The 27,754-nt window shown below is 38.9% G+C and overlaps 1 protein-coding gene across 4 annotated transcripts in view; it reads right to left on the bottom strand.

The window, feature by feature from the left end:
- Nucleotides 1–27,754, bottom strand: part of TBC1D8B (TBC1 domain family member 8B) — a 45,400-nt gene that overhangs the window by 14,287 nt on the left and 3,359 nt on the right. For 2 of the 4 annotated variants that reach the window (XM_075054399.1, XM_075054400.1), the window contains exons 2-12: nucleotides 20,536–20,646; nucleotides 16,550–16,668; nucleotides 15,688–15,913; nucleotides 14,505–14,745; nucleotides 12,832–13,039; nucleotides 9,932–10,099; nucleotides 8,435–8,584; nucleotides 5,322–5,472; nucleotides 2,807–3,021; nucleotides 2,240–2,357; nucleotides 1,250–1,535 (exon numbers count right to left, since the gene is read on the bottom strand). In XM_075054399.1, the coding sequence (XP_074910500.1) occupies nucleotides 1,250–1,535; nucleotides 2,240–2,357; nucleotides 2,807–3,021; nucleotides 5,322–5,472; nucleotides 8,435–8,584; nucleotides 9,932–10,099; nucleotides 12,832–13,039; nucleotides 14,505–14,745; nucleotides 15,688–15,913; nucleotides 16,550–16,668; nucleotides 20,536–20,646 (1,993 nt within the window). Of the gene's footprint in view, nucleotides 1–1,249; nucleotides 1,536–2,239; nucleotides 2,358–2,806; nucleotides 3,022–5,321; nucleotides 5,473–8,434; nucleotides 8,585–9,931; nucleotides 10,100–12,831; nucleotides 13,040–14,504; nucleotides 14,746–15,687; nucleotides 15,914–16,549; nucleotides 16,669–19,383; nucleotides 19,539–20,535; nucleotides 20,647–27,754 lie in introns of those variants that run through there. The other 2 variants (XR_012654009.1, XM_075054401.1) reach the window with 2 other exon arrangements.

The raw sequence follows: 27,754 nt of genomic DNA, 5'->3' as shown, positions 1-27,754 counted from the left end.
TGTGACCAAGGCAATCTTAATTCACTCGGATGCATAAGCCAAGACATGCTTGATCTGCACCTATTCATCATACATACATAACCAGCCTAAAAAGATCCATTACGCAGGCTGGCCAATTCCTTTGCCAACATTGAGGAACCGTACCTACAGACTGATAGCTTCCTTTTTCTTGAGGAGAGGCAAACGACTGTAATCATTTTTTAAATATACCAGCATGCTGCAGGCTGGGTTAACTGTGCAACAGAAATGTTACAGCCAGAGAAAATGTTGAAAGCAGGAGTTCAAAAGGAGTTCATAATAATCATCAAAATCTTGAGTGTCAAGCGGAAACAGAAGCTTGTTTGGTTCAAGCGAAATTAAAATTTCACCACAGTTCTAAATTTTAAATTTTGATACATTTAAACTGGGAGAATGTGCTCTTACTGTTAGGTTTTTTAAGTGTTAAATATTTAAATGAGTACAGCTGGGTTTTACAATAAATACCAGGCTGCATGGTCTCTTACAAGAAAAATTACATTTTCCTCATTAATTCTGTAGCTCCTACCCTATTCAAACATGCAACATTTTAAAGTCTCACTAAAGTTCTTAACAGCCATAACTTGGTGACTCCTACAGCACAGTCATTTTGCTATTTCAATACTCCATGACACACAATCACAGCAGCAACAACAGAATTTAGGTAGGTAGTGAAGCAAAAACTGTGCAAGTTTTGCTTGCAATACAACAGTTTAAAATGTACTTTATGTTGCATATTTGAATTTATTCTTCAAATGCTAATATAGAACAAACATCTGGTCATGATTATCCTCACTGAATTTTTTTTTTCTTCTATTTTAAGCTATTAGCAGCAGAGGAGCCAGTAGCCTCAACTACAAGAACTGAGCTGTAGAATATGTTGTCTGTAAGTTGATGCCTGAACTGTTTGGAACAGTCTTAGTGTGCTCTAGATTACCTCATCATTAAGGAAAGCCACCTTCTGTAAGCAATATAAATTCCAGGCAAAAACCACATTCCCTTTACTTTAAAATACACAAAATGGCAATGGTTTTAGAACTTTAACGGAGGATGGGATTTTCAGAGGATCCAGGCACACTTTCCAGCCACCCCTTCCAGAATTTTGGCCCAAGATGAACACTTGATTCCTTTGAAGCCTTAGTCAGATGTTTTCTCAGCTGCCCCAGAATGACTTATCTATTTGCAATTATAGCAGGTGCTACACAGCCCATAAGAGCAACAGTTACACTGATACCTGTTGAGAACAGTGACTGCTTCTGCATCATCCTTACAAGTCAGCAACTTCTCCATGTTGTATTCCAGCACTGCGAGACCCAGCTGCAAGATTGCCTTTATTCCATCATAGAAGAAACAGTCCACCACATTGACTGCACTTTCAATAGGCAGCACACTGATAAAAAGGGTAAGGAACCAGGAGAGAGAGACCGAGGAGAAAAAAGTCATGTCCGTCATGTGGTCTGTCAACTGAGGCAGATGAACCCTGATGAGCTCCTCAAACACTGCCTGATCTACCAAGGCACCTGCAGGGAAAGGATAACAAAACCACCACCCAAATCTTAATACAGAGAAGCATAGTTTTCTCAGAGCACTGGCCAGAAATAAAGCTGCTGTCCTACTGCAACTTTGTTGTAAGAGCAAACACAGGCCTAGCTGCATGGAACCATTGGCTTCGTTCCCTATGCTGGAAGCTATGCACTCTATGCATGGGTCCAGAGCCTTGCTGCATGCTATAAAGCGTGTTAGCACTTTTGTGGGTGCATGGCTGCTTCCAGTGATTCTCCTGAGAGCTGATACATGCTCTCTGCAATGAGAGAGAAACTTCACATTCAATTTTCTTCTAGCATATACACCTGCAAGTACTGAGATGACACAAGATGAAAGACTATATCTGGACTTGGAATAACTCTTTTTCTTTTATTTAAGCTGACTAAGTTTCAAATAAATAGTATGAACTGCGTTATAATTCCAAAAGAACAGTATAATAGTCTAATTGACTACTTCCTGAGTAGTTATGCCTAGAGTAATAACAACATCTGAAAAGCATATGCACTCCTGCTTAAGGAGGAATCTTGGGACATTCCCTGTAACTTCCATTTTCTACTTCACAACACTGAACCAAATGCACCTGTTTCTCTCCACTGTTCAGCTCACTCCTTACATTAGTTCTTAATGAATGATCATTGACATTCAATTCTAGATAGACGAAAAGACAGATGGATGTTACCAATGATTCGACGATTGAAATAATCAGGTAGCATCCTTTCGCACACAACAACCAAAAGCCAGAATGCTTCCTCCTCTTTAGCATACAGCAGAAGTACCGATGTCAAAATATTCATTGCCTGTAACATTTAAACAGGAAAGGAAGCATTGACGAGGAGAGATGGTGAAAACACAACTGTTGTCATTCATTAAATTTTAAATTTCTGAAAACACTTTACAGCATGTTTTTAGAGTGCTAGGAAAACCTACAGCCATATCCAGAATAAGACTTTTACCTCTATATTATTAAATACAGAGCATAGTATTTAAACTACATTAAAATATTTTTAAGTACTAAAAGTCTAGTAAGAATGCAAAGGTATATATGAAGTGGACATGACAGCATTTATCAACAAATTCAAGTACAATGTAAAAACTCATATTACAGAGTGGGATGAAATAAGCAAAGTGAACCACTGAGCAAGAAACCATTACATATTTATGTGATTGATTTTATGAAGTGCCACAATACTGCCATCATCAGCTAATATTTAGACAACCAACACTAAGAGTCTCAAAACTGCTTTACCTGACAATATCCAATTTGGGGATTCCTGTATGCATAAGCTGTAAGAACTCTCCTTAGTGCAGAAATTCCTGTGTCACTTTGAAAAGCAGGATGCTCAGGTAAGGAGCGCCGTAAATCTCGTTCAATTTCATCAGTAGCTAAAGTACATGTTCCTAAGGACTTTTCCACCAACTCAGTGTAATAACCAGGGTTGGATGCCATATCATTTACAGCACCTGCCAAGAGGACAACAATAAAGTATCTACATGACTGTCTGCAATTTATATAAAAATTTTTGGTGACTACTGAGGTACCTCATGAATCTCCAGATGTTACTGCAGTAATGTATCAGTGTAATTCTACTGAAATTAATGGAATTACTCTGAAATGAAAACAGAAAAGTGAAATAAAATAAGGCTTGGAGGAAATCTAAGTCACTTTCCATTATAAAGTTGATTTTTACTTATTTTTTGTTTCATTGGAGGGAGGTGGGGAGAGCTTCCTTTCATCTACAATTTCACCCAAGTTCTCGGGCAAACACAGTACCTTTCCATTTGCAGAGTTGGGAACAGATTAGAAAAACTAGGCAAAGGACTAATATTTACCTAATTAATTCCATAACTTTTATGTCAACACCTTCTGAGACAGAGATACAAGTCTGGTAACAGAAGCATAAATGCCTATGTAAACGCTCAAAGAACACTAGCAAAGATAAATCCATGTTCACATGTCCTCAAAAGGAACTACCATACAGTAGGCTGAATGAAGAGTATAAAATGCATTTGTTATGATAAACAGATCGTCTGGAACAGCAGAAAGCTCTGCCCAGGGCAACACAGTGAGTACAGCTAGCAGCTAACATCCTGGGTGGTTCCTCAAAATCTGCAGCTCGTTTTCTGAATCTGACACAGGTTTCTTGCATGACCCTGATCAAGTCAGTGGCTGCTGACTTGTGTTTCAGTGAACAGGAATAGAAAGCACACAGAGGTGTTGTAAAGCAGTGCCTTAATTCCCTGGGCCTCCATTTCCTCAAGTTAAGCGCTCTGACACAGTTGTGTTCTACAGAAGAAAGCCACAAAAGCACACTCAGCTTTGGCAAGAGATCCCATATGTGTAAGAAAATCCACAATTCCTGTACATCTCACTCTTTAAACCTAGCAAAGAGCTTGGTATAGCAAAGAGCTGCCAATAACCAGGGCCAAATTCTCTGCCAGGAAAACATTTTTTTTGTGCGTATGGTAATGCTATCCTCTCAGAAAGCTTAAATCAAAACAATTGGAACACAGTCCCACAAACATGCTTTTCTTTTTAGCAAGTAAAGAGGCTTTGCTGAAACTGATTGTCCCCTGGAACAGCATGTACTCTTATCATTATTTTTCAATTGAGTCTGTTGTAAAAGAAGCAGATGCGGGTTTAGTTTGAATCAATGCAAAACAAAATAATAGACAAAATTATCCTGTTCATCATTTTGAAGTGTCTTTCTTCAGAATCACAGAATGGTTTGGGTTGGAAGGGACCTTAAAGATCACCTAGTTCCAACCCTCCTGCCGTGGGCAGGGACACCTTCCACTAGACCAGGTTGCTCAAAGCCCCATCCAACCTGGCCTTGAACACTGCCAGGGATGGGGCATCCACAACCTCTCTGGGCAACCTGTTCCAGTGTCTCACCACCCTCACAGGGAAGAACTTCTTCCTTATATCTAATCTAAATCTACCCTCTTTCAGTTTAAAACCATTACCCCTTGTCCTATCACTACACTCCCTGATAAAGAGTCCCTCCCCATCCTTCCTGTCGGCCCCCTTTAAGTACTGGAAGGCCACTATAAGGTCTCCCCGGAGCCTTCTCTTCTCCAGGCTGAACAATCCCAACTCCCTCAGCCTGTCCTCATAGGAGAGGTGCTCCAGCCCCCTGATCATCTTCGTAGCCCTCCTCTGGACCCGCTCGAGCAGGTCCACGTTTTTCTCATGCTGAGGGCCCCAGAGCTGAACACAGTACTCCAGGTGGGGTCTCACGAGAGCAGCGCAGAGGGACAGAATCACCTCCCTTGACCTGCTGGCCACACTTCTTCTGATGCAGCCCAGAATGCAATAGGCTTTTTGGGCTGCAAGCGCACATTGGTGGCTCATATTCAGTTTTTCATCCACTAACGCCCCCAAGTCCTTCTCTGCAGGGCTGCTCTCAATCCACTCATCACCCAGCCTGTATTTGTGGTTGGGATTGCTCAGACCCATGTGCAGGACCTTGCACTTGGCCTTGTTGAACTTCATGACGTTCGCACTGGCCCACCTCTCAAGCCCATCAAGGTCCCTCTGGATGGCATCCCTTCCCTCCAACGTGTCGACCGCACCACGCAGCTTGGTGTCGTCACCAAACTCGCTGAGGGTGCACTCAATCCCACTGTCCATGTCGCCAACAAAGATATGGACAAATTGCCAGAGGTAAGAGCACTTTTTGTCAGACTATGTTCAGTCAGTAACTAGAACATCCATGCAGTAGAGCCCACAAAATGAATCAATTATACTTGCTATGCAATACCTGAGAAGAGTAGCCACAGCTCTCCTCTTAATGCCTCTGGGATCCCTCTTACAACTAGGTCTCGAGTCTTCTTTGTTCGAAACATACTGACACCATGTCCACGTTCGACAAAGAGGATGTTCCAGGACTGTTCTTTCATTTTTTCTTTCAACTATGAAAAGCAGAAGACAACAAGCATTAAGTATACTGGAAGATTTTCCTCAGGTTTCAAAGAACAGAAACAAATTTTGCTCTCAGTTATATTCATATAAACTGGCAATAGCAGCACCAGCATCCATATTGACATGTGAAATGAATGCTGATGCAAATCAGAGCAAAATCTAACCTGCACATAGTCTAAGTTTGGCATACAATGCAACTACATGACCTACTATTCTTTAAAGCATATTATTACAAGAGTGTCTATACCAGATCAGACAAAAGGTAAATCTAAGCCAGTATCCGATCTGACAGAAACCAACAGCAAGTGCCAAAGGACAGCAAGGTCAAGCAAACATCTGCAAAATCCTCCTCCATCCTCCAGAAAATGGAAAAACAGGCACCTCCTCAGCAGAGGCAATGTCTCTGAATTTGACAACATACAGCAGATTTTTCTCTGCAAATTTCTTTCTGAACCCAGACAAACCTGCTGCCTTCTAACCTCACTTGAAGCCCCCTTGTTGCTGTATTATGACAACAATCACTCCCTTTCACCTTTTTCAAGCCACTCCTAAGTTCAACTTTTTCCTTACTTCCCACTTGAGAATGATTCCAACCTGTAAACAGCAATAACTGTATGCAAGCTGGATTTTCATTTTAAATGAAGTCATCACCATCTATTTGTTATGTTTGTGTTCACTAAACAAAAAGTTTAGTTCACTAAAAAAGTTTCTGCTAAACTTAATTAAAAAAAAAATCAATAGGTAGACAGCCCTATTTGTTACCTCTAGATGGAACCATTTGCAGCTTTGGCACCACATCAACAAAAATTACATAATTATCAAAGGACCACAAAGTACTTTTAGGGAGTGAATGAACAGTGATAAAGCAGTAAGATAGCAAACCAGTGCAAGGTGCAACTGTGCAGAAAAATTCTGCCAGCATACTTCTCCCAAGGCGTTCCAAAAATGCATTGCCAGCATAATGGATAAGAAAATTAAACATTTGATATAATTCCTATGGCAAAAAATTAGAGGTATGTTAAAACTTCCTCTTGTAAAATTCTTTTTCAGCTATTTCCACATAAATATATATATATATGTTTGTATGATACATACATACAAACAAATCTGCTTATTGTAACTTGGGCCAATTTCAAAATATCCCATTTTTTTGTCACTGCTTTGTGATAAACAGCATAACATTTTCTTGGTAAAGGGTAAATCAACAGAAGAAGGAAAAAAGATGAAACTGAGTGAAAGCAGTAGAAAAGACAAGCAGGAAAAACAGGGTAAAGAGAAGTTCAGAATGCTTATATGCGGTGGCAGGTTTCTCTGTGGTAATTTGAGAGCTCTAACAAACAAACTATGAGAAAAAGTATTTGGGCGTGATGGCACAATGAAATCAAGCAAGTGATTATTTGCAAAGTCAACTCACTGTCACAGACACCTGCTTAATTAATCTCATAAATTAACCTATTTCAATTTCAACATGTCTACGAGCTGTTCTTTGGTAACAGCAATAAAAATGTACTAACTCTGTTACAGATGAAATAATATCCCACAGAAACTCAACAGGCAAAACAGGTTGCTTCCTTTTTTTGATTTATCATGCTTTGTTGCATTTTATTAGCAGACAGATTTGGAGCAGAATGGCTACGAATGGTGGAAAGCACACAGAGGGGTGGCATGACATCAGTGTCATCATTCTCCCACAGTTTCTCAATCTCTCCTCAGTTTATTTACATGAGCTCCAAATAGCACTAGGAGAGAATCAATAATCAGGAAAATTTGCAGGAGAATAAAGTCTAGTTGGATTAAGGAGGGGAACTAGTAGCTGAAAACACTTATGCTCATATAGGTTTTATATTTAATCAAATATTTATCAACCAGATAGTACTTTTTAAAAAAATGCCAATTTCTGTCAACATAGAAGAAAACAGTGTATGAATCTGAACTTCAGTAGGACCAGCCATGTAAGTAAAACCCACTTCACAAAATGAAAACTGGCAAAAATTCCCTATTCAGAGAGAATTGAAGTTACAGGCATTTTACCTGCAGAGTAGGAGGCAGAGATAGTAGAAACAGTGAAATAGATCCTTTGTAAAGTAAGAGATTACTAATAAACTGTTGATTATGCACCTAAAATGCAATTTAGTTTCTCTGAAGCAAAGCAACAGATGATCAGGTGCTCTAACTCATGAGAGGCTCCAGGGTTGAGACAGGGTGAACACTGCCACTACATTTTTTTGTGCATGCAGCAGTAAGATTTAACATTGTTAAAGCAATTAAAGGTGCCAAAAGGAAAAGTAGATTTTGTCCATTTTTGTTCAACATACTATAAAAAGCAGAACTTAAAAATCTGGACTCCCTTTTCTCCTGCCCAGAAGGTGTTTATTTTCTGATATCTCCAATATAAAAAATTCTGTATCATAATTTACCCAGTTCTGCTGAAAGACTTAATTTTAAAATAAAAGCTTTCTGTCTTCTTGCACACACTATGGAGAAGGAAAAATAGGATGTCCTACTACAAAAACAATTAAAGAAACATTCTCCAGAGCATAACATTGTTAGACAGCAGTGCAAAAGAATGAAGCAAGGAAGAAATTAAGTCAATTTCTTGATACCATTCTGCTTGCCCCCGAAGAGTTTGTAGCGACTTTGTATCTTGACAATTCAGATAGATATGAAACATGTTCACTATCATAAAACAAACAGCCAACTCTTCCCTGAGGGGTGAAAGAGCAGGAGGAATTAGCTCCATGAAGATAAGGCATATCATTATTCAACAAGATGAGCAGAAAATTGAATGGAGCCATGAAGAAGCACCCTGTGGACTCCAAATACAGAAAAAGCAGATGAAAGAAGGTTGGCAAAGCCCCAGAGGAAATCAGCAGCCTTGCTGGAATACATTTTGAATATACTTCAGTCCTTTCCAATTAGATTCCAAAAACTGTTGGCCATTTTATCCCTTACCATTTTAGAGTCTAGATTCTCAGCATCCTGAGGATGGTAAACAGTCATTAGGGCTTCCGTACCGACAGTTTTGCTGTTATCTCTCTGACCCATTTTTGACGATCCCGCATCAAAATCCTTTGGACTGTCAGAGGCAGAACTAGCTGCAACCTTGAAAAAAAATTTAACAGTGGTAGTTTTAAATGCCAAACAATCCTTCAAGAAGCAGCACTGATAGCAGAAACTGTTTTGCTTCTAGACCATCATTGTTTATTATATTAAGTTACAGGTACCAGACACAGACTTCCAAAATAAACCAAAAACAGCAATCCCTGCTCTGCACAGCTGGGCTTCCAGGAGGCTGCACTTGGAAAAAAAAAAAAAAAATCCATCTCTACAGCCAAAAACTGAATTATGAAAGGACAAATATTCATAATGAGAACTGTAATAGACAGGGAGGTCTGATCATCCATCACCATTGAAGTCAAAAGAAAAACATTCATTTAAATGGAGCCATAGATTGAACTATACAAAAATGCTGAGGCATTTAAAAACCAGCATTAGAACCTGGATTGCTTTTCAAAACCTGATGGAAAACAAAGCAAAAGAACCCGAACCAGAATGCATTCACAGCAGCACCATTGTTTAACACATTCTCTTTCATAAGGCCACAGAGTTACTTATTTTTCCACACTTTAAAACCAGAGGTACACGACTTAGCATGGTATGTCAAAATAATGCAGATATAACCAGAAATAAGGTAATCTAAAAGGGAATGCCTCTGAGCAGCAGACCTTACCACTCAGGTCTCCCAGGGCTGTGCTGTACCCTTATCAGCTGAGCATTTCTGCTGATTCCAAACTATCTTGCTTTTATTACTCATTTTTGCCTTTTAATCCTTAAGAATCAAAATCTCAAGGTAGAGATTTTGCTGATACACTGACTCTTTTCTACCAAAAGGCATTTATTTGTACGCTTCTCCACTCTTACAACTGTCACTTTAGAGGCTACCTCAGCTGATTCTATTTAATTTTTTCTCAGGGGAAAATCTTTAGGGAAGAGATACAGCAACTATAATAAGTAATGCTTGTTAGGGATGTTTTGTCATTGCTTTCTTATTTCTCATGCAGGAAACTACACATACATATTTCTTCACATCTAGAAACAACCTTACAATCATTCCATCAACCTCCTGAGTCAAATAGTCAGCTGGCAAAAACCAACATAGCTACATATAATTTTACATCAGACTGGTGGACTTCTGTTTTAATGTGAAGGGTCTGAAGGCAAGAGATGGGAACATGAAATTTTAAAGAGAAAAAAAAATTATTTTGGCAACTTGAAATCTAGAGGTACAGCAGACATTGTTACCCATCTTGTGTCTAGATTCAGGCTTAAATATAGATGTATTACATTACACAGCAAAACACTGACAATGATACGTAAACTCTTAGTAAGACTACACAACCTTTGTCCTAGGAACAGGTACTAAGAAATTAGAATTAGCAGAGCAGTTACCTCTGTATTTATGATGTGTTGTGGACTTGAAGTCGCATTGCATTTCATTCTGAGCTTTGCCACAAGCTGTTCGAAATCTCTAACCTCTGTGAAACGAAAAGCTGTTTTCCCTTTGGTACTAATGCTGACTCCTCTGTTAGCTGGATCTGCCTTATCCACCCCTGTGACCTGTGGAAGCAAAGATACATAAATTAGGCAACAAATTTTATCAGCTTACTTCTAAAAGAGAAAACCTATTAAAAATACATGTGTACATGACACAGTAGTATGAAGCACCACACAAGCAGAATTAGTAACGCAAGTAACAAACTCACTACATTTAAAGTTCAGTGGTCTGCAGCTATTTTAGCACAACATAGTAAGTTTTATGCAATAGATTTTTGACAAAGTACCAAAAAATCTTTGAAGAGGTCTTCCCAGCTGTGAGTTCTGAGCTTATTTGAAAATCTTGCCTTGTTCTACCTGCTGAAGCTGTTACTTTTTTTCCTACCATCCGAAAGCAGACAAAACATGGCTTTTGCAAGTAATCAAATGAAACAAGTTTCACAAGAACAAATTTCTACTGAGAACACCCTTTCAAAGACAGCTGTCATAACACATGACAGCTGGAGCTGATTTTAATTGCCATGATGGAACAGTTACAGATTAGGGCAGTTAATACACTTTAATAATGCAAGTACAAGTGAGACAATCACGAACAGCTAGACTGACTGCTATTGCTGATGCTTTTACATTGTTACAGGTAAATAATGAAAGACCACTGAAATAAAGTAACTGCAGTACCCTAGAACAAATACTGAGGGCCTGACAATCCACAAGAATAAATTTAGAGTCAGCTCCTTTAACATAGCCTCTTCTTGTTTTTCAGAGGTTATAGAAATCGCTATTGTTTGCAGGACTATTTATAGATAATCAAATAAATTGCTTTATCTGGGCAGGGAACACCAAGTGTATTGCTGAAATTAGCTCAGCTCACCCCCCTATGTCAGGTGTCTTATGTCAGGCAGCATATACACAGAGTATGCAGAGCAATTACAGAACCTGGTTAATTTTTAGGCTATTGTAAAATATGTCTGGGTGCTGATGGAAAGCTCTTAATACTGGAAGACTGAAACATGGCAATGCCCCAGACCACATGAAGTCCAGAGAAGGACAGAGAAGGTTTGGGTTTTTGGGTTTTTTTCCCAGAAGTTATTCCACAGTCTAGCTATAGTACTTTATAGAAATACGAATGCTGTGTCCTTTACAATATGGTCCTCATTCAGTCTGTTGACACTATCAGCTGTAACAGCACTGATGCTTGTTCACTGACAACTGTCAGTGGATTTTCCTATAGACTTTTGAACAGACAGCACTGCTCAACTGCTGCAAAAATATTGGACTACTGACCTAAGAAAGGAACATGGCAGAGCAATTACTAATCTTCAAGATCTTCAAAGCATGCTCCTTGAGAAGCTGGCAGCTCGTGGCTCAGACAAGTGTACTCTTCAATGGGTAAAAAACTGGCTGGATGGCCAAGCCCAGAGAGTTGTGGTGAATGGAGTTAAATCCAGCCGGCGGCCAGTCACAAGTGGTGTTCCCCAGGGCTCAGTTTTGGGGCCAGTTCTCATCAATACCTTTATCAATGATCTGGACAAGGGGATCGAGTACACTCTCAGTAAGTTTGTGGACGACACCAAGTTGGGCAGGAGTGTTGATCTGCTGGAGGGCAGGAAGGCTCTACAGAAGGATCTGGACAGGCTGGATCGATGGGCCGAGGCCAATTGTATGAGGTTCAACAAGGCCAAGTGCCGGGTCCTGCACTTGGGTCACAACAACCCCATGCAGCGCTACAGGCTTGGGGAAGAGTGGCTGGAAAGCTGCCCAGCGAAAAAGGCCCTGGGGTATTGGTAAACAGCCGGCTGAATATGAGCCAGCAGTGTGCCCAGGTGGCCGAGAAGGCCAACAGCATCCTGGCTTGTATCAGAAATAGTGTGGCCAGCAGGAGCAGGGAGGTGATTGTCCTTCTCTACTCAACACTGGTGAGCCTGCACCTCGAATACTGTGTTCAGTTTTGGGCCCCTCACTACAGGAAAGACATTGAGGAGCTGGAGCGTGCCCAGAGAAGGGCAACGAAGCTGGTGAAGGGTCTAGAGCACAAGTCTTATGAGGAGCGGCTGAGGGAACTGGGGTTGTTTAGCCTGGAGAAAAGGAGGCTGAGGGGAGACCTTATCGCTCTCTACAGCTGCCTGAAAGGAGGTTGCAGTGAGGTGGGTGCTGGTCTCTTCTATGAAGTACCTAGTGACAGGATGAGAGGAAATGGCCTCAAGTTGCGCCAGGGGAGGTTTAGATTGGCTATTAGAAAAAATTCTGTTACTGAAAGGGTTGTCAGGCATTGGAACAGGCTGCCCAGGGAAGTGGTGGAGTCACCATCCCTGGAGGTGTTCAAAAAACACACAGATGTGGCACTTCAGGACATGGTTTAGTGGCCATGGTGGTGTTGGGTTGACAGTTGGACTCGATCTTAAAGGCCTTTCCAACCTAAACGATTCTATGATTCTAAGACTCTCAACCCTCTCCAATTCTTTACTTTTTATCTTGAGAATCTCTCATTAATTCAACTTCAAGAATTAAGCATAAGCTTTTTCATTTAAAAAAAAAAATATTAAAGAATTTGGATTCTGTACCCAGCTACACAAATCAGAGTAAAGAGAAAAGGGAAAGAGGATACAGGGAACAAAGCTGAAACATGAAAGCAGTTCTATAAACCTACAAACAGAATTCTTACATGCAGTATCAAAGATAGAGGGAAATATATGACATCATGTAAAGCAAGCAGATTCTAATGAAAATCTGCTAAACTGGCATTAAACTACACAAGTGCAAAACTTCTGGTATAACTGACTTGTAGACTGCATTACCTCTCTTAATGGAATGATTACGCTGCACAGGCTGCCATCCTGGCTAGCAAAGCAGATGTAGTTTTCTGAAATGCACATTTTCCCATGGGTGTTGTAATGGCTGAAAGGAACCCATAAGAAGCACTCATGAACTTCCTTCAAGGTCTCTTCTTTGGGCAGCCTGAAGAATGCACTAAACTGCTCACTGTGGGCACGGCTTTCTAGGCCTCTAGATTAAAAACAAAACAAAAAACAGGGTAGAAGAGAGAAAATAAAAATTAAGTAAGTTTAAAATGTCTTTACAAATACAAAAGTTAAAAATACCTTGGGAAAAGTCAGTAATACTAACATCACGCTTTCCCATAATCCATGGGGTCGATCTGGAGGGTTCAATGTTTTGCTTGAAGAGGAAACAAAGGGCAGGACCACACCTATCTATATACACCCACTTAACAAAATACTTAAATACTTCACTGTACAGGAATAGATTCAAGCATGTTCTTACACAGTACTTTGCTGAATCAGGGCCTACAGGTAGTGCAGAAAAACATACTAATAGCCTAATCCTGTCTGTTTCCCCACCCATCAGAATAGTCCATTTAAACATAAAACAAGTTTTTGGCTTGACAGAGGTTAATTACCTAGAAATGTAGCACATGCTGTAAACATCTGCCATGGGCTAATTCTTCACAGATAACTGCAGCCAGAAACAATGTTTTGGTTGTAGAGCAACATCCCTCTCCAACATTGCTACCAAACTGAGGTATCAATTATCCAGAAAACACAACTTAAATCAGGTTTTATTATCACTGTACTATAAAACTAAATAGCTTTTTTTTATTTTAATCACAGGTACATGGAGCTTTCAGTAGAAACAATTATTAGAAAAACGCTTTATCTTCATTTCTGATTTGCAGATAGGTAGCATTTTCCAACAATGATTTAGTCCCTTTATGTGAATCTAAATTACCTAAACCAGACTTGCTCTTCCTGGTTACTTTTCACAGTAAACAGCTGTGGTCCACAGATCAAAACCTGAATATTTGAGTGAGAATTTGGACAGGTCTCTGAGGAAAAGACAACATTTGCTTCAACAGAAACCAGAACTGACGAGAAACCATAAAATTACTACAAGGAATAATCACATACCTTCCTTGAGAAGGATGGACGCTAACCATCAGGTGACTTACATACACATCTTTCCCACTGCCTAAAATATTGTGGTAAATAAGGAAAGCCATGCACCCATCTGCAACTTATTGATTTTATCACCCATCTCCAGTGGCAAAAAAGCCGTGTAGTTATTATTTACATATGTTTATTAAATGACTTATTCTCCACCTTATCCTTCCTCATCAGGTCTCTTTGCAGACACTGCAGCTCCAGTCTTAATTTTCTAATCCTAAATGCTGCTAGAATGCCTTTTAAAAATTCAAACCACTATAAACCCTATAGTTGAAGACCAGCTCTGAAGTTTTGATCACCTCCTGCCTTCATATAGACTTTTGATACTGCAAAGTAACAATGAAATACAATGCCCCACATTGCTTTGATCCCAAATTTTATTGAGACACTTGTTTAAGAGAACACCAGCTTTGCTGACATTTACGTATCTCCTTGAGACAAGGATTCTCTTCCCCTTTGCCTAAAAAAGTACTAGGCCAAGAGCAGATAGACTCTAAGTAATATATTACCTCTTGGTGATCTGCAAGGGGTCATGAAGGACTAGGTCATTTTCAAATGTCTCCTTGTCAAAAAGTCTCCTAACAGCATAGTTTGCCAGCTGTTCCATGAGAAGGAACGTTTCACTAATGTGCAAAAACATGGAAAAATAGTGATCTTCCCCACGGGAGCACACATGAATGCTCTCTGTCAGAATCACATTGGAAGTCTTCTCAAGTTTTGATATTTCATCCCAGGAGATAGTAAGTTTTACTGAAAATACAAATATAAGCAGATGTGAGTAACTTCTTGTTAGTTGCTACCTCATATTAAAAAAAGAAAAGTAGTAGTCAACAGCACTAATAAAATATAATTAAGCAATACAGTTAAATGATAACATACTTGGAAAGGGCTAAAAACTCACAAAAGCACAAAAACCACTCTCTTCACAATTCCTATAAAAGAATTCCATTAGAAAGAATTTTAAAGAAAGAAAACCATTAAAGACACACCATGTATGAACATAGAAGCTTACATCACATTTTCTTTGCTCTGATGTGAAACTGCAAATTGCAAACAAACATCATCATATAAGCCACCCCACTTTAAACAGTCTACCATTAGGGCTTCTTAAAGTAAATCAATCATGTATTAGCATTTAGAGGAACCATGCCCATTAGCTATGACATATCCCAATACAAATGAAAATTAGCTTAGAAAGGATCCTACTTTCTTTATGCTTTCTAGTTTTCACATAAATACAGTTATAGCTCACAGTCTTAGAGGCATTTGTTTGGGCATTTCAAACTAATGTCACACAGGAAGAAAAAGATGTGAAATTATCACCAATGCATAGTGCACCCATGTGAAATATTAGGTCTATGTGTGAAGAAATAACTGTAATCCTTACAGGCTAAATTAATATACAGCATGAACTAAAGATGACAAACAACTTTTATTTAGAGTCAACTGCAACAGGTCTGCCTTCTCTCTGGAGCTTATATAAAGGAAGAAAACTAATGGACATTATGTAGTAAGTTACACAAATGTGTTCATTTCCATAAAGTATTTTATGTTTGCAGTTCTTTCTATTATGTGTTGACATCTGCTCACATGGCAAAATAGCTCCGTTAGGACATAGGAATAGTTCTTCCAAATACGAAAGATAAACAGTAAAATGTGAAGGGACTAGGCTTAGTATTGAGGCTTACTTACTTTCTGCTCCCAGCAAAAATGAGTAAAAGCTAAGGAAGTTGGTACTAAGATAAAGCCATCCCTGACAGGGCACTCTGCCCTTCCAGTAACTGCATGAGTAATAGGTAACCAACTTCTCCTGCTCCGGTAATCCAAAACACTTTTCAAACTTCATAAGACCTTCACGAAACTTCTCGGGATCATCTTCTTTTACAAAAGAACCTTTTCCCTCTTCAGCAATCAAACCCTAAAACAAAAGAACCAGTTACTTTATATATGCATCCATGTGGATGGGTGTCATATATGCACCTGCATACATACAGCATTGCATTCTCCTAACAAGATAGTAAGTTTTAGAACAGGAAGAGTAATCTGAGGATCAAAACAGAGGTCACAGATCAAATGTGCTATTTCAGACTCATCCACCAAGTTTCCCACACAACTTAGGCAAGACACACATTCCCAGGTCTCCTCTTCTGAAATATATCTGTTTTCCTCATTTAATCACAAGAATTTCTGGGCTAAATATTTAGCATACATAAAGTGAACCGTTGCGCCTTCAAAAAAATATACCATATGCTTCCCAGGCATTATTAAAATGATCGTGAAATAATTTATCAACAGTTTTAGACCACTATCTAAAGGCATCTGATGTATCATTTATCAAGAAGAGTTTATGTCAAACAACCTTACTTACCTGTGAGGGAGATAAACAGGAGCAATGGAGTGTGTTGAAGCTAACAGCCACATACTACTCCATCAGAAGTATGTAGCATTACGATGCTGTCCTCTGATATTCTAAAGAGGACATATTATTCATGTACGTTTAGAGGAAAAAAAAATACTTGGCCTTTCCCAATTACGTCATGTGCCTGTTACTTACTCTTATCTTTCCCTGGACAAAGCTCGTAATATCTTCATTTGAATCAAATACTGATAAAGTCTTCATAACATTGTGTTCTAGCCAGTCCCAGTGTTCTGTTATTTCTTCTCTGCTGGATCCTGATTGAAAGAGAAAGTTAGTATTACTTAAAATTAGAACAGACGTTAATCATTTCACTAAAAATATTAATCAAGAGAATACTTAGCAAATTCCCAATTCACAGAGTAATTTAGATACACAAGTCCAAATCACAAGTCTCAAATCTATTGTCCTCAACTCTTGTGTACACTAAAAATGTATTTGGTGTACATTAAAAAAGTGCACTGCTCTGTTTTTATCTTTCAAGCCCTTTATGCAGCTATTTTTCTAGCCTTACACCCAGAAGCATCTCAGCTTTGTCAACATGATGTGGCTCAGTGCTGAAGCCTGACTTGGACTGACAGTTCCTTCAGCTCAGCAGTGCCTCCCCAACACAGACAGAGAGCATTGCTAGAACACTCCCAGTCTAATAGTCTATAAGGTGGGAAATGTGATATCAAATTCATGAGACTAAGAAGAAAATGAGATCTGGGCCTTTGATATCCTCAGCTGTGATCACTGGACCACACCATTTTCCAGAGTAGAACTCCAAGACTTAGACCTGCTGTGAAAACCCCTTCTAACAAGTGTAAGGACGTAAAGCATACACCACTGCAACCAGGAAGGTAGCAAAGATTTCTCTTTGGATACATGAAACAACCATTTATGCTGCTTACAACAATCAATCAATTGCTACTTACTTGTGCTCATTATAGGTCACGGGGTTATCTCATTCTCTGACAATTATATTTCTAAAGCTTAGGCAACCACCATTCAGGAAACAATGTCATCCTACCTACAATAAAATTCTGCTTAAGCTGTAATTCCAAACAACGCATTGTTTTCATGCAGTTGCAGGCTTCTACAAGAGGACAGAAGCACAGCTGCACCCCATATGGAAAACATATACCAGAACTAACTCCTGATGCAGGAAAAAAGGCTCACTGATTCATACAAGCTGAATGATCCTTGAAACACCACCAGAATAAGTAATTTCTTTTCTTCTGGACCGTCTGGGACTCAAACACATGGCAATAAGGACTGTTTTCTTTCCTTTCATTACATATGTGCAAGAGGAGGAGTAACTTAAAAAAAATGTTATCAATAACCATAAGGAATGTAGAAACCATAGAGCCAAAATAAAATTCTATGTTCCAAATACTGCATTTTCAAACACCTTAGAGAGAAGCCAGCCCTGTTATTTTATTTACTTTACACTGCTTTTTATTTTAGGTTTCAGAGAGCTATCACCTACTATATGGTGAATGTCACTGCAACTTTATAGCAAAGAAAAACCTCTCTCACCTGAACTTTCCAAAAATACATTTAGATTACTGGTTTACTTTAAATAAAAAGGAACACTCTTACCCACTAGCTACTTTTATAATTAGAGAAGTGTGGTAGGACAACTTCAAAACGCTTATGGTAATTCATCTTACTCTCTTCACACACTCAATTACAAATTATGCAAGTGGTAAGAGGTAATAAGCAGAGATGATACTAGTGAAACAATAGTAGAGGTCCAGCAAATACAACACTGAATCAGTTATTTAAAGACAGGTGGTCCCCCATCAGATGGTGGGAGACAGGGAGAGGGAAAGAGAGGGAAGAATTTACGTAAGTTTGAATAAAGGGATTCCAGAATATGAATAAAGGGATTCCAGAATATAAATTAATTGGCAGTTTCATCCTCCACAGGAATGCCACAAATAAAATCAGCCAGTGTAATCACATACTATCAATACCCCCTAAGCAAGAACACACCTTTAACAATTTCTTTTTTCTCAATTTCCTTTGTAAAGACTAATTAAGCAACTTTCAATGGACTCCACAGAATTAGTTAGTTGCCTTGGGGATGAATAGAAATTGTTCTAAATATTGTTAAATAGTTAGACTGCGCTACACAGGGTGGATTTGCAACAACACTTTAAAAAAATTATATGAACAGTAATTAACATAGCACTTAAATCGAAAACTAATTAATTTTTCTCAGACTACACATGTAGACCAATTATTTGAGTCACTGTGAATCAGAGGCACAGATGTGACACAGTAAAGATGAAAGTTTTTAATAAATATTTCAATGATTTAGGAGCACTGTTTCAGATCCTTAATATGTAATAGCAGGAACAAAATGTAGCCTCTCCAATTTCTTCACAGAAGGAACAATCTTTTTTCTAACACAAAGTACAACTACATTATGTAGCCTTTTGTTGTAAAGTATACTTACACAGCACAGATTTGATATAAATTCAGTCCTAAGGTGAAGATTACCCTTTGTGTTTTCCCAAAGGCTGATCTGGTGGCATTAGAATTCCCCAGAGTATATTTCCAACATACTTATGAAAATACGTTTTTGATAGCCTGTCACCATCAGTTCTGACTTCTTCAGAAGTAGTCCTAAAATTTTATTTACTGCCAATTCAGAAACTGTTCAAATTCTATCAACTTTATAAGGCTGTCCATTTAAAGTGACATGTAGTGAATTACATTAAATCATTATTAAACAGCTCTCTCACTGGCTACTGCCCTTCAGAGAAGTCCTTGCAGAATGTGAACAGAAGCAGATTACCATTACAGCATGAAATGTGTAAACTATTAACTAAACATCTAAAAGAACAAATCTGTATTTTGGAAGTAGCTAACTGTATAGAAAAGACAGCAAGAGGCACAATTTTTCATTTAAGGTGAAACAATGAAGATTCATAATAAAGCTATAACAGCAAAATCCAATGTAACAACAGCATAGCACTTACTAGTGGAATTACTCATGCATGGGTTTGCAGAATGGTAGATCTCCTGCAAAGCTCATCTTTTGCCACAGGCAACTAAAAGGAAGGCCTAGAGCCCAGAGAAGTCTAGATGGAGTCTTGTTTCTTTGATGAACACTACTATTTAAAAAAAATTAAAGCATGGAAGAATGAACTAAAATATACAGTTCTTTTTCACTGTAATTATAGATGCTTTCAGAGTTTTCAATAAGCCTAAGAAATAGATTAATTCCACAACAGTTACTTTTTAGCATTAGACCACATGACAATATTAATTAATTTTAATATAAAGACAAGACCATGCCTCAGAAGAAAAGCCAATGATGCATAAAGAATAAAAGAGTCCTCTCAACTTTTGGAATGAAGGTCTCTTTGGACACTCAGTAGTTAACCAGCCTGTATAAAGGAATTAAGACTTTATTTTCAGGAGAAGCTGCAAAACTTAAAATTAAAAAACAAACAAACAAACAAACAAAAAAAACAAAAACCAACACACCAAAAAAACCCCCCACAACAAAATAAACCTATGCATGCTATCAAAAAGCATGCTCTAGGAAAAATTACATACTCTACTCTCAAGGTCAATTTTCTTTTCCATTTCCTACTGATTAATAATGCAATATGAGAAAGTGAAAGAACTTCTACAAGAGCAGCAGATATGAGGATAAATTCAGCTCCAACCATGACTGTGAACCTGGCTCATTTTAACAAGTAAAGATAAAGTAGGAAAAAAACATCAGGATAAGTGGCTCCTGTTATTCCTGCCTACAGCACACTTAGTACTCCCAAGGGTCAACTTATCCCTATCATCCTGAACTTTGCAAAGTTACACTTGCAGGTCCAGAAGAAAAGATTGTGCCTCTGTTATTCTAAGAGAGCACCAAGGCTTTAGTACCTGATGGACAACTGCAGAAGGCAGCCAGTCTGAAATTGTAATATGAAGAGCCCATAGATATATTCTGAAAAACTGGAACCACACATTACTGTCAATCACAGGTTTGCAAATAATTTTAAACCATTTAGAGGTCATGAGAATGAATAATGATGCGAGAGGATTAACCCAAAATTGAATCCCGTACTTTGTACCCTCATTTTTCACTTTATAAACTCAGTTTGCTTCTAAATCATAGTACATACCGCATGCGATGGACCAGTAGACTTGAGAGTCTGGTGTCTGATGCAGGATGCGAAATGGGGCAACTTTCGATGTAGAATCCAACACCGCATCTAATGTTCCCACGAGAAGACCTGTTGCATTCAAGAAAATGTATACAGCATAGTGAAACTAAGGTTTTGAAATGTACACTCGCTTCTGATTCCCTTCTTAGTCAACAGGAATGCTACCCAAGTAAGGATTAATGAACACTGAGAAAATAAGAAGCACAAATGAGTAAAGCAAAAAGTGCTCCCAGAGGAACTTCTTTGGGAGGCGATGATATTTTGATCCAGTAAAAGCCATTATAAACACAAAATGAGGGCGAAGAAGTTTTTTAAGATGATCCCCTTGGAAGCAATAGCCAGGTAATGTGGTAAACCAGAGGACAACCTGAAACATAACATGGTAGTTCCCATCCTTCAATGAGCACAAGCAGTAATTGAACTACCCCTTAACTAGACATTTACTGTTCTGTTTTCCAGTCACAGGAAACAGCTCTTAGGAGACTGTAATTCCATTATGTCTGATTTTTATGAAAATCCCACTGTTTTTACAATAGAACATCATATCATACTTTCTGTACATACAAAAGTCTTGTGGCTCATACCATACTATAGCTAGAAAACACCTGCCATTCTTCATAAACAGTCTATCAGATGACTCCTACATGAAGTATAGAACACTAATATTTCATCCTACCATCATATGCGTAAGTATATTATATAAAGCGCATTATTGCCACATAGATTATACACCCACGATACAATGGCCATGTCAACTCCCTGCCACTAGATATTGAATTAGCTCCTATTAAACAGAGTTCAGATCAAAATATACTAATGTCATTAATGAGACATACTTCATCTCTCCACAACTGGGAGCAAAAAGTTCCCTGAGAAAATGAGTATGCATTTTATCTTGACTGCCAAAATCATTCCTTCTGCACAGTAAATAAAAACTAGCCCAGATATCTTAAAAGTTCCTTTCAAATCTAAGAATTGGGGAATTCTAAAAGAAGAAAAGCCCATACAGAAAAAATACAAGCTTTTGGATCCTGATGCACAAGTAAAACTTTTTCTTCTTGTTACAAGAGAAACAAAAATACAAGCAACAATAGCTTATGCTTCCTTCCCATATTTCCTACGCTTGCCATCCTTCTAGCTTGGTCACATAAGTGGAAACTTCAACTAAAGCAAAGCTACCAAAGCAATCACACAGAGCTTTCATTCTACAGAAGAACTGCAAAATAAGAGATTAGATTACACCAAAAAATATGAGATGCAATTACTCAAAGAGATGCTGTAAAATCTGTTCCACAAACCTGCTGAGATCATGGATGCAGGGTGTTCCCCCCCAAAAATGCTATTAGGGTAGGGAGCTTGTATGCAAATTTAATATATCCCTTATAGCACCTCTAAGTACCCTTCCATGTTTAATGGAAAATGATCTGTTGATTCAGGTTTTAGTATTCCATAGAAGCATTAGATTTAGAAAATTTCAAATGCATCCCTCAAAAGTTACTTCAGAATTTTTAGGTTGGCTTCTGGTACTTTTGGTCCATTTTCTTTCCATTAACCCCCTCTCAAATTCTGAAAAATAACAATTGTGAGAGAATACAAGAAAGCAAAGTAAAACAAAATTGAGAAGTCTAGACAATCATCCTCAGAACATAGTTTTCCTAAGGATACACTTTCAGCACAGAGCCTGTGTGACTACCTCTACTGCAGCTATTCAAGTCTCAGAATGCTTTTGGTTCTCTTCAAAAAAATGGAAGTGAGTAATAGTGGAAAAACACAAAGCCCCCCCAAAGACCAGTACATTACATCAATCAAAAATACTATCTTGTCTGCAATTCATAGATTGTAAGTTACTGTTGGAAAGTAGAACTTTTTTGTAGTTTCTAACTGAAGTCAGACATTGAATAGATAACATTAATGTCTGTTTAAAGAGCTCTGGCTTACTGAATGAGTCATAACACTGAGCTGATCTCAACATTGGCTTTGCTTCAGCAAACGTTTTATTATTTCATTCACAATTCTCCTAATATAATTTTCTGTTATGATATACAGTACAAGGACATTAGTCACCATTTGTAAGGTTGATGCAACTGCTTAGGTTGAGAGAACAATTACAACAGTGCACTAGAAAGCAGCACTCCTCAAAATGCCGTAACAGTTTCTGTCTACTTGGAAGGTCATTAGATTATAGACACATTAAATTGCATCAGGTTAGTATCAGTCAATTCAACAGTCCCACTAGTCAATATTGCTTTGTCCACAAATGCAATATAGACTACCCTAGTCCTGAAAGTGCTCTATGAGCTGTGAATTTTTTTAATATTGTACTATCGGTCAAGGTTTCCAGAACAACAAGTTGTTGGGTGCTTCTCAGCAAGCACTCCCTTTTATTGCTATTTATTTCCCAATGGGAAATCAAGAACCATGTTCAGCCAGGCAAGTAAGACCACTGGTGAGCCATTTGCTGGCACTCTGCTAACTCCATTCACACAAGCCTACCGAAGAAGGATTCACATCCAGGGTTGTGGAGACTTAAAACTCACCTGTATAATGATAAGGATATTAATTGTAAAATAAAGGAGAAGGTAACAAAAGAATCAGTAACTGCTCAGCCCAGACACTAGAACTACCTCCATAACGGTGGCAAGTGGAAAAAGCAGCTCAGGCCATACTCGCCCATCCCTCGCTAATGAAATGCGGAACGTATTGTTCTCAAACAACCAATTTTAGGGACAACCTACAGAAGGTCACCTACTCTCATGTCTACTCAAAGCTAGAGCCCACAGTTTCTACTGGGGATTCCATCTAAATCATCCTCTTGCCTTACTCAGGGAATGACTTCAGCTGTCATAAGGAAGGTGATGCACATTTATACAGAGAAAGGGCTCTACTCTTAGAAAACATTTTCAGTTTCATAGCTACTTGAGTAAAACTACTGGCAAATACCCTAGATACTTAAATAAACAAGGTAAAATACCCTAGAAAATATAATAAAGGGCAAGGAATCCAGAAAAACTTTCAAATAAGGATGTGTTCTTCCCAAAAGTCTCTAAAACACCTGGCTAGCAAAATATCAACATTAGCACCAAAACAGACGAGCAATGAATTTTGCTCTCAGTTGTACCAACTTAGGGCAATAAAGCCAACATGTTACATGAAAATAACTGGCTAGCATTTTTGCATTTGGGGGCAACACCACTTTGTTCTTCTTTATTTATTCCACCAACTACAGCAGGACAGTACTAATATTGGGGGGTTTTTTTGGTCCTTTACAATCCACAATCTCAAATATTATTTTTTCTTTTCCTGGAATAGCTGTCAGTTACATCTTTTTTATTGCTGAGAATCTTCATTTTAAATATGTACATCATACCCAGGAATCTGACTACTTCCTAGCTAAGGACTAGTGTAATGCCAACAGAATAATATAAGTTCCATTTTTCCGATGAAGAAATGGAAGCAAAGAAAACATGCTGTTGTCTTTTCTAAAAGAGTACTATTGTTCTGAAGCAAAGTTAGCACAAGCCTGTTCTCTCCTCTAATGCATAACAGTACCTTTGAGGTCAATAATTAATTATAATAAAACTGGATCAGACAGCCTCCTGATTTGCTACATTAGAAGTGTTACGGGACATAAAATATTTATAAGACTGTAAGAGTTCCTTACAAACAGAAATGTTCTATTAGCACAACACTGGTCAGCCCCATCACACTAAGAATTTTGAAGAGTAGACACTTTGATGTACAATTGAGTTCTCACTCTTAGTTTATTTACATCATCATAAAAAGAAGCTGTTTGAAAATACTGTAAAAGCTTTCCCTGAGTGGCAACAACTGCAGAAAGTGATATTCTGCAGCTACAGTCAGCTTCATTTTGGCAAAAACAGCTCACTTCTACAATCTGAAGAACTTAAGGGCTAATCAGAGCAGAACCAAAGGGGAAAAAATACTGTAAAACAAGTAAGTTTGTGGTAGATAGCTGTGGTGGGTTGACCTTGGCTGGATGCCAGGTGCCCACCAAGCTGCTCTATCACTCCCCCTCCTCATCTGGATAGGGGGAGAAAAAATACAATGAAAGGCTTTGTGGGTCAAGATAAGGACAGGGAGAGATCACTCACTAATTACCATCACAGGCAAAACAGACCCAACTCAGGGAAATTAATGTATTGCCAATCAAATCAGAGTAGGATTCCCCTCCTTCCTTCCTGGGCTCAATTCCACTCCCGATTTCTCTACCTCCTCCCCCTGAGCAGCACAGGGGGATGGGGAACAGAGGTTGCCGTCAGTTCATCACACGTTGTCTCTGCCGCTCCTTCCTCCTCAGGGGCAGGACTTCTCACTCTTCCCCTGCTCCAGTGTGGGGTCCCTCCCATGGGAGACAGTCCTCCACAAAATTCTCCAACGTCGGTCCTTCCCACGGGCTGCAGTTCTTCATGAACTGCTCCAGTGTGGGTCCCTTCCATGGGATGCAGTCCTTCAGGCACAGACTGCTCCAGCGAGGGCTTCCCACGGGGTCACAGCCTCCTTTGGGCATCCACCTGCTCCAGCATGGGGTCAACGGGCTGCAGGTGGAGATCTGCGCCACCGTGGACCTCCCTGGGCTGCAGGGGGACAGCCTGCCTCACCATGGTCTTCCCCACGGGCTGCAGGGGAATCTCTGCTCCGGCACCTGGAGCATCTCCTCCCCTCCTTCTGCACTGACCTGGGGGTCTGCAGGGTTGTTTATCTCACATCTTCTCAGTCCTCCCTCCACTGCTGTTCCAATGCTGGGGGGGTTTCGCCCCTTCTTGAATATGTTAGCCCAGAGGCACTACCACCATTGCTGATGGGCTCGGGCTTGGCCAACAGTGGGTCCGTCTTGGAGCCGGCTGGCATCAGCTCTGTCGGACAGAGGGGAAGCTTCTGCCATTTCTCACAGAAGCCACCCCTGCAGCCACCCTGCTAATGGTGGCTTGAAACCTTGCCATGCCCAATACAGTAGCAAATATCCTTCAGTTTGATCAGATATCTGTCATACTTCAAGAGCTAAAACCATTTACAGGCATTCTCCTAAGTTTTCAGCATATGATTCTTAGATACATGAAGAGACTCCATAAATCCTACAGAGGATACCTCACAGCAAGAAAGCCTAGAGCAATCTTAAGAGAGGTTTATAATAGCTGTGTCCTGACAACTAAAATTTCTAGGTTTGAAGAAGTATAATGTGAAGAATAAAAATAATGCACTTCAAATTAATTTTTTTAGTTGTTTTTGTACCATAAAGTCAATCTGTTAATAAATTGTGAATTAAAAAGAAAAATAAAACTTGAAGGCAATGTAATACCTAAATACAACTGCAAGGAATAAAATCAATAGGAATAGTATGTGAATATACAGATTTACTACAAAACTGAAATCCGTTGCATAAGCAAGCAAAGAAATTCAAGTATTCCAACTGCAATTTAAATGGACTGTATTTTTCAGCAAAACCTTTTTTAAAAAATTAGAAGATGCAGGTCCCTGGAAACCAAAACTACCAGAGTAACATAGCAGACACTATGTAACTTCCACAAAGGCTTCTCTGGCACAGGATATAATATCAGGGGAGAAACACACATGCAGAGTGAACTGTTGCCAAATTACAATGCAGAAGATTCAAACTGTAAATTCCTACTACAGTAAATATTTACTGTAGGGGATAAAGCAGAATAAAGCTTTATTCCATAACAGCAGTTTTACAGAGCATTGTGGTTTGGTTTAAAAAAAAAAAGACTGAAGCCCCAGTTTTCACTAGATAAACTAAGATACAAATACATACCATATAAACTATGAAAAGCCATTGTCTCTGTGTATTTGATTTAAAACACATGAATGCCAAGTTGTGAATAAGACATTTTTTTCTGCCTCCTCAAATTAAGCACAGAACTCTTTTTTTGCTTAATTTTATTTCCCAAGTGAACTCGATCTCATGACTAAGAAACCTCAGCTTAATGAAATACTGAGCATGGGCTGAGACACAAATGTTCTTAGTCAACTGAGATGTAAAACAGGTCAGTTTAACCCTTCAGTGAAAAAAGATTTCACCTCCATTTACAATAACTCAAGTACATTATGGCCAGTGGTTATGACTTGGGTAAGACAACGGTAACTCAATAAACTAAAGTGTGTATCCAAGCCCTTGTGTGTCAATCTATCTTGCCTGTTTGTGGCAATAAAGATATCCTTGAAAGAAGGGAAAATTAGAAGCACAACTCTGAAATAAGCTAAGTATTAGTCTCCTTGGTAGGCCCAGAGAAAAGTATCACAAATATCACAGTTCCTCCTTATCTTTGCTTCTGTACAGCTAAAAAGCTGTGTAACACGAACTTGGAAGCACGTGCTGGTCATTTTCCCACCTGTCATCCCCAAATGTAAATATGCTTCTTATCAGAGTCATGTTATTAGTCTCACAAATATATGCACTGCAAAATAATCTTTGCTACAGCTGCTGAAAAGAGCATGCAGCAGAGGTCATTTCAGATCTTTATTAACCAGCAAGTTTTCCTTTCGATTCCTATCACAGTTGAGGACCCACAGCAAGTAAGCCACACCAAAAGGTCAGTGTGCTAAAACACCAGTAGGTATAAATTACTTCTACCATTTATTCTACTACTGTATATTTAGTTATGCCACAGCACAGACCTTTAAGTTTTAAAAAGCAAGCATCTTCTTTGCTGCACACCAAGCCTAGCTACAGTGCAAGTTTCCTCTCCCATCCTGCAGTTCCTACCAAAATAAATTTCTTTAAGTTTGCGCAAAGATCACCAAGTACTTTTTTAATTGGTCCACCACGTAATTCTGTTAGAGACAAGGTCCTTGCCATTGACATCCACTACTTGATAATACTTTAATATTATTCCTTTTGACAGATACCAGACAAGGAGAATTTCCCCAGAGCACATACACAAGCTTAGCTCTGTCTTCCCTTCCTCCGAACTCCTATCCCTGCAAGCTAGTAGACAACAAGCTACATCTTTTAAAAAGCAGGAATACCAGTAAGGACCTCCTACAGTTTCAGGATGGCAGTAACTGCCGCAGGAAAGCCAGGACTTGAAGAGTCAGGGTTTTTCCGTACCTTTGAGATCCCCCTTTTTTCCACACATGGCATGTACGACAAACAAGGAAGACTAGTTCCAACCATGTCTTTCATTGATAAGTTTTTCTC

This window comes from Buteo buteo, chromosome 22 (assembly GCF_964188355.1).
Source record: "Buteo buteo chromosome 22, bButBut1.hap1.1, whole genome shotgun sequence".
Lineage (NCBI taxonomy): Eukaryota > Metazoa > Chordata > Aves > Accipitriformes > Accipitridae > Buteo > Buteo buteo.
This window is presented reverse-complemented; position numbering and strand designations above follow the sequence as displayed.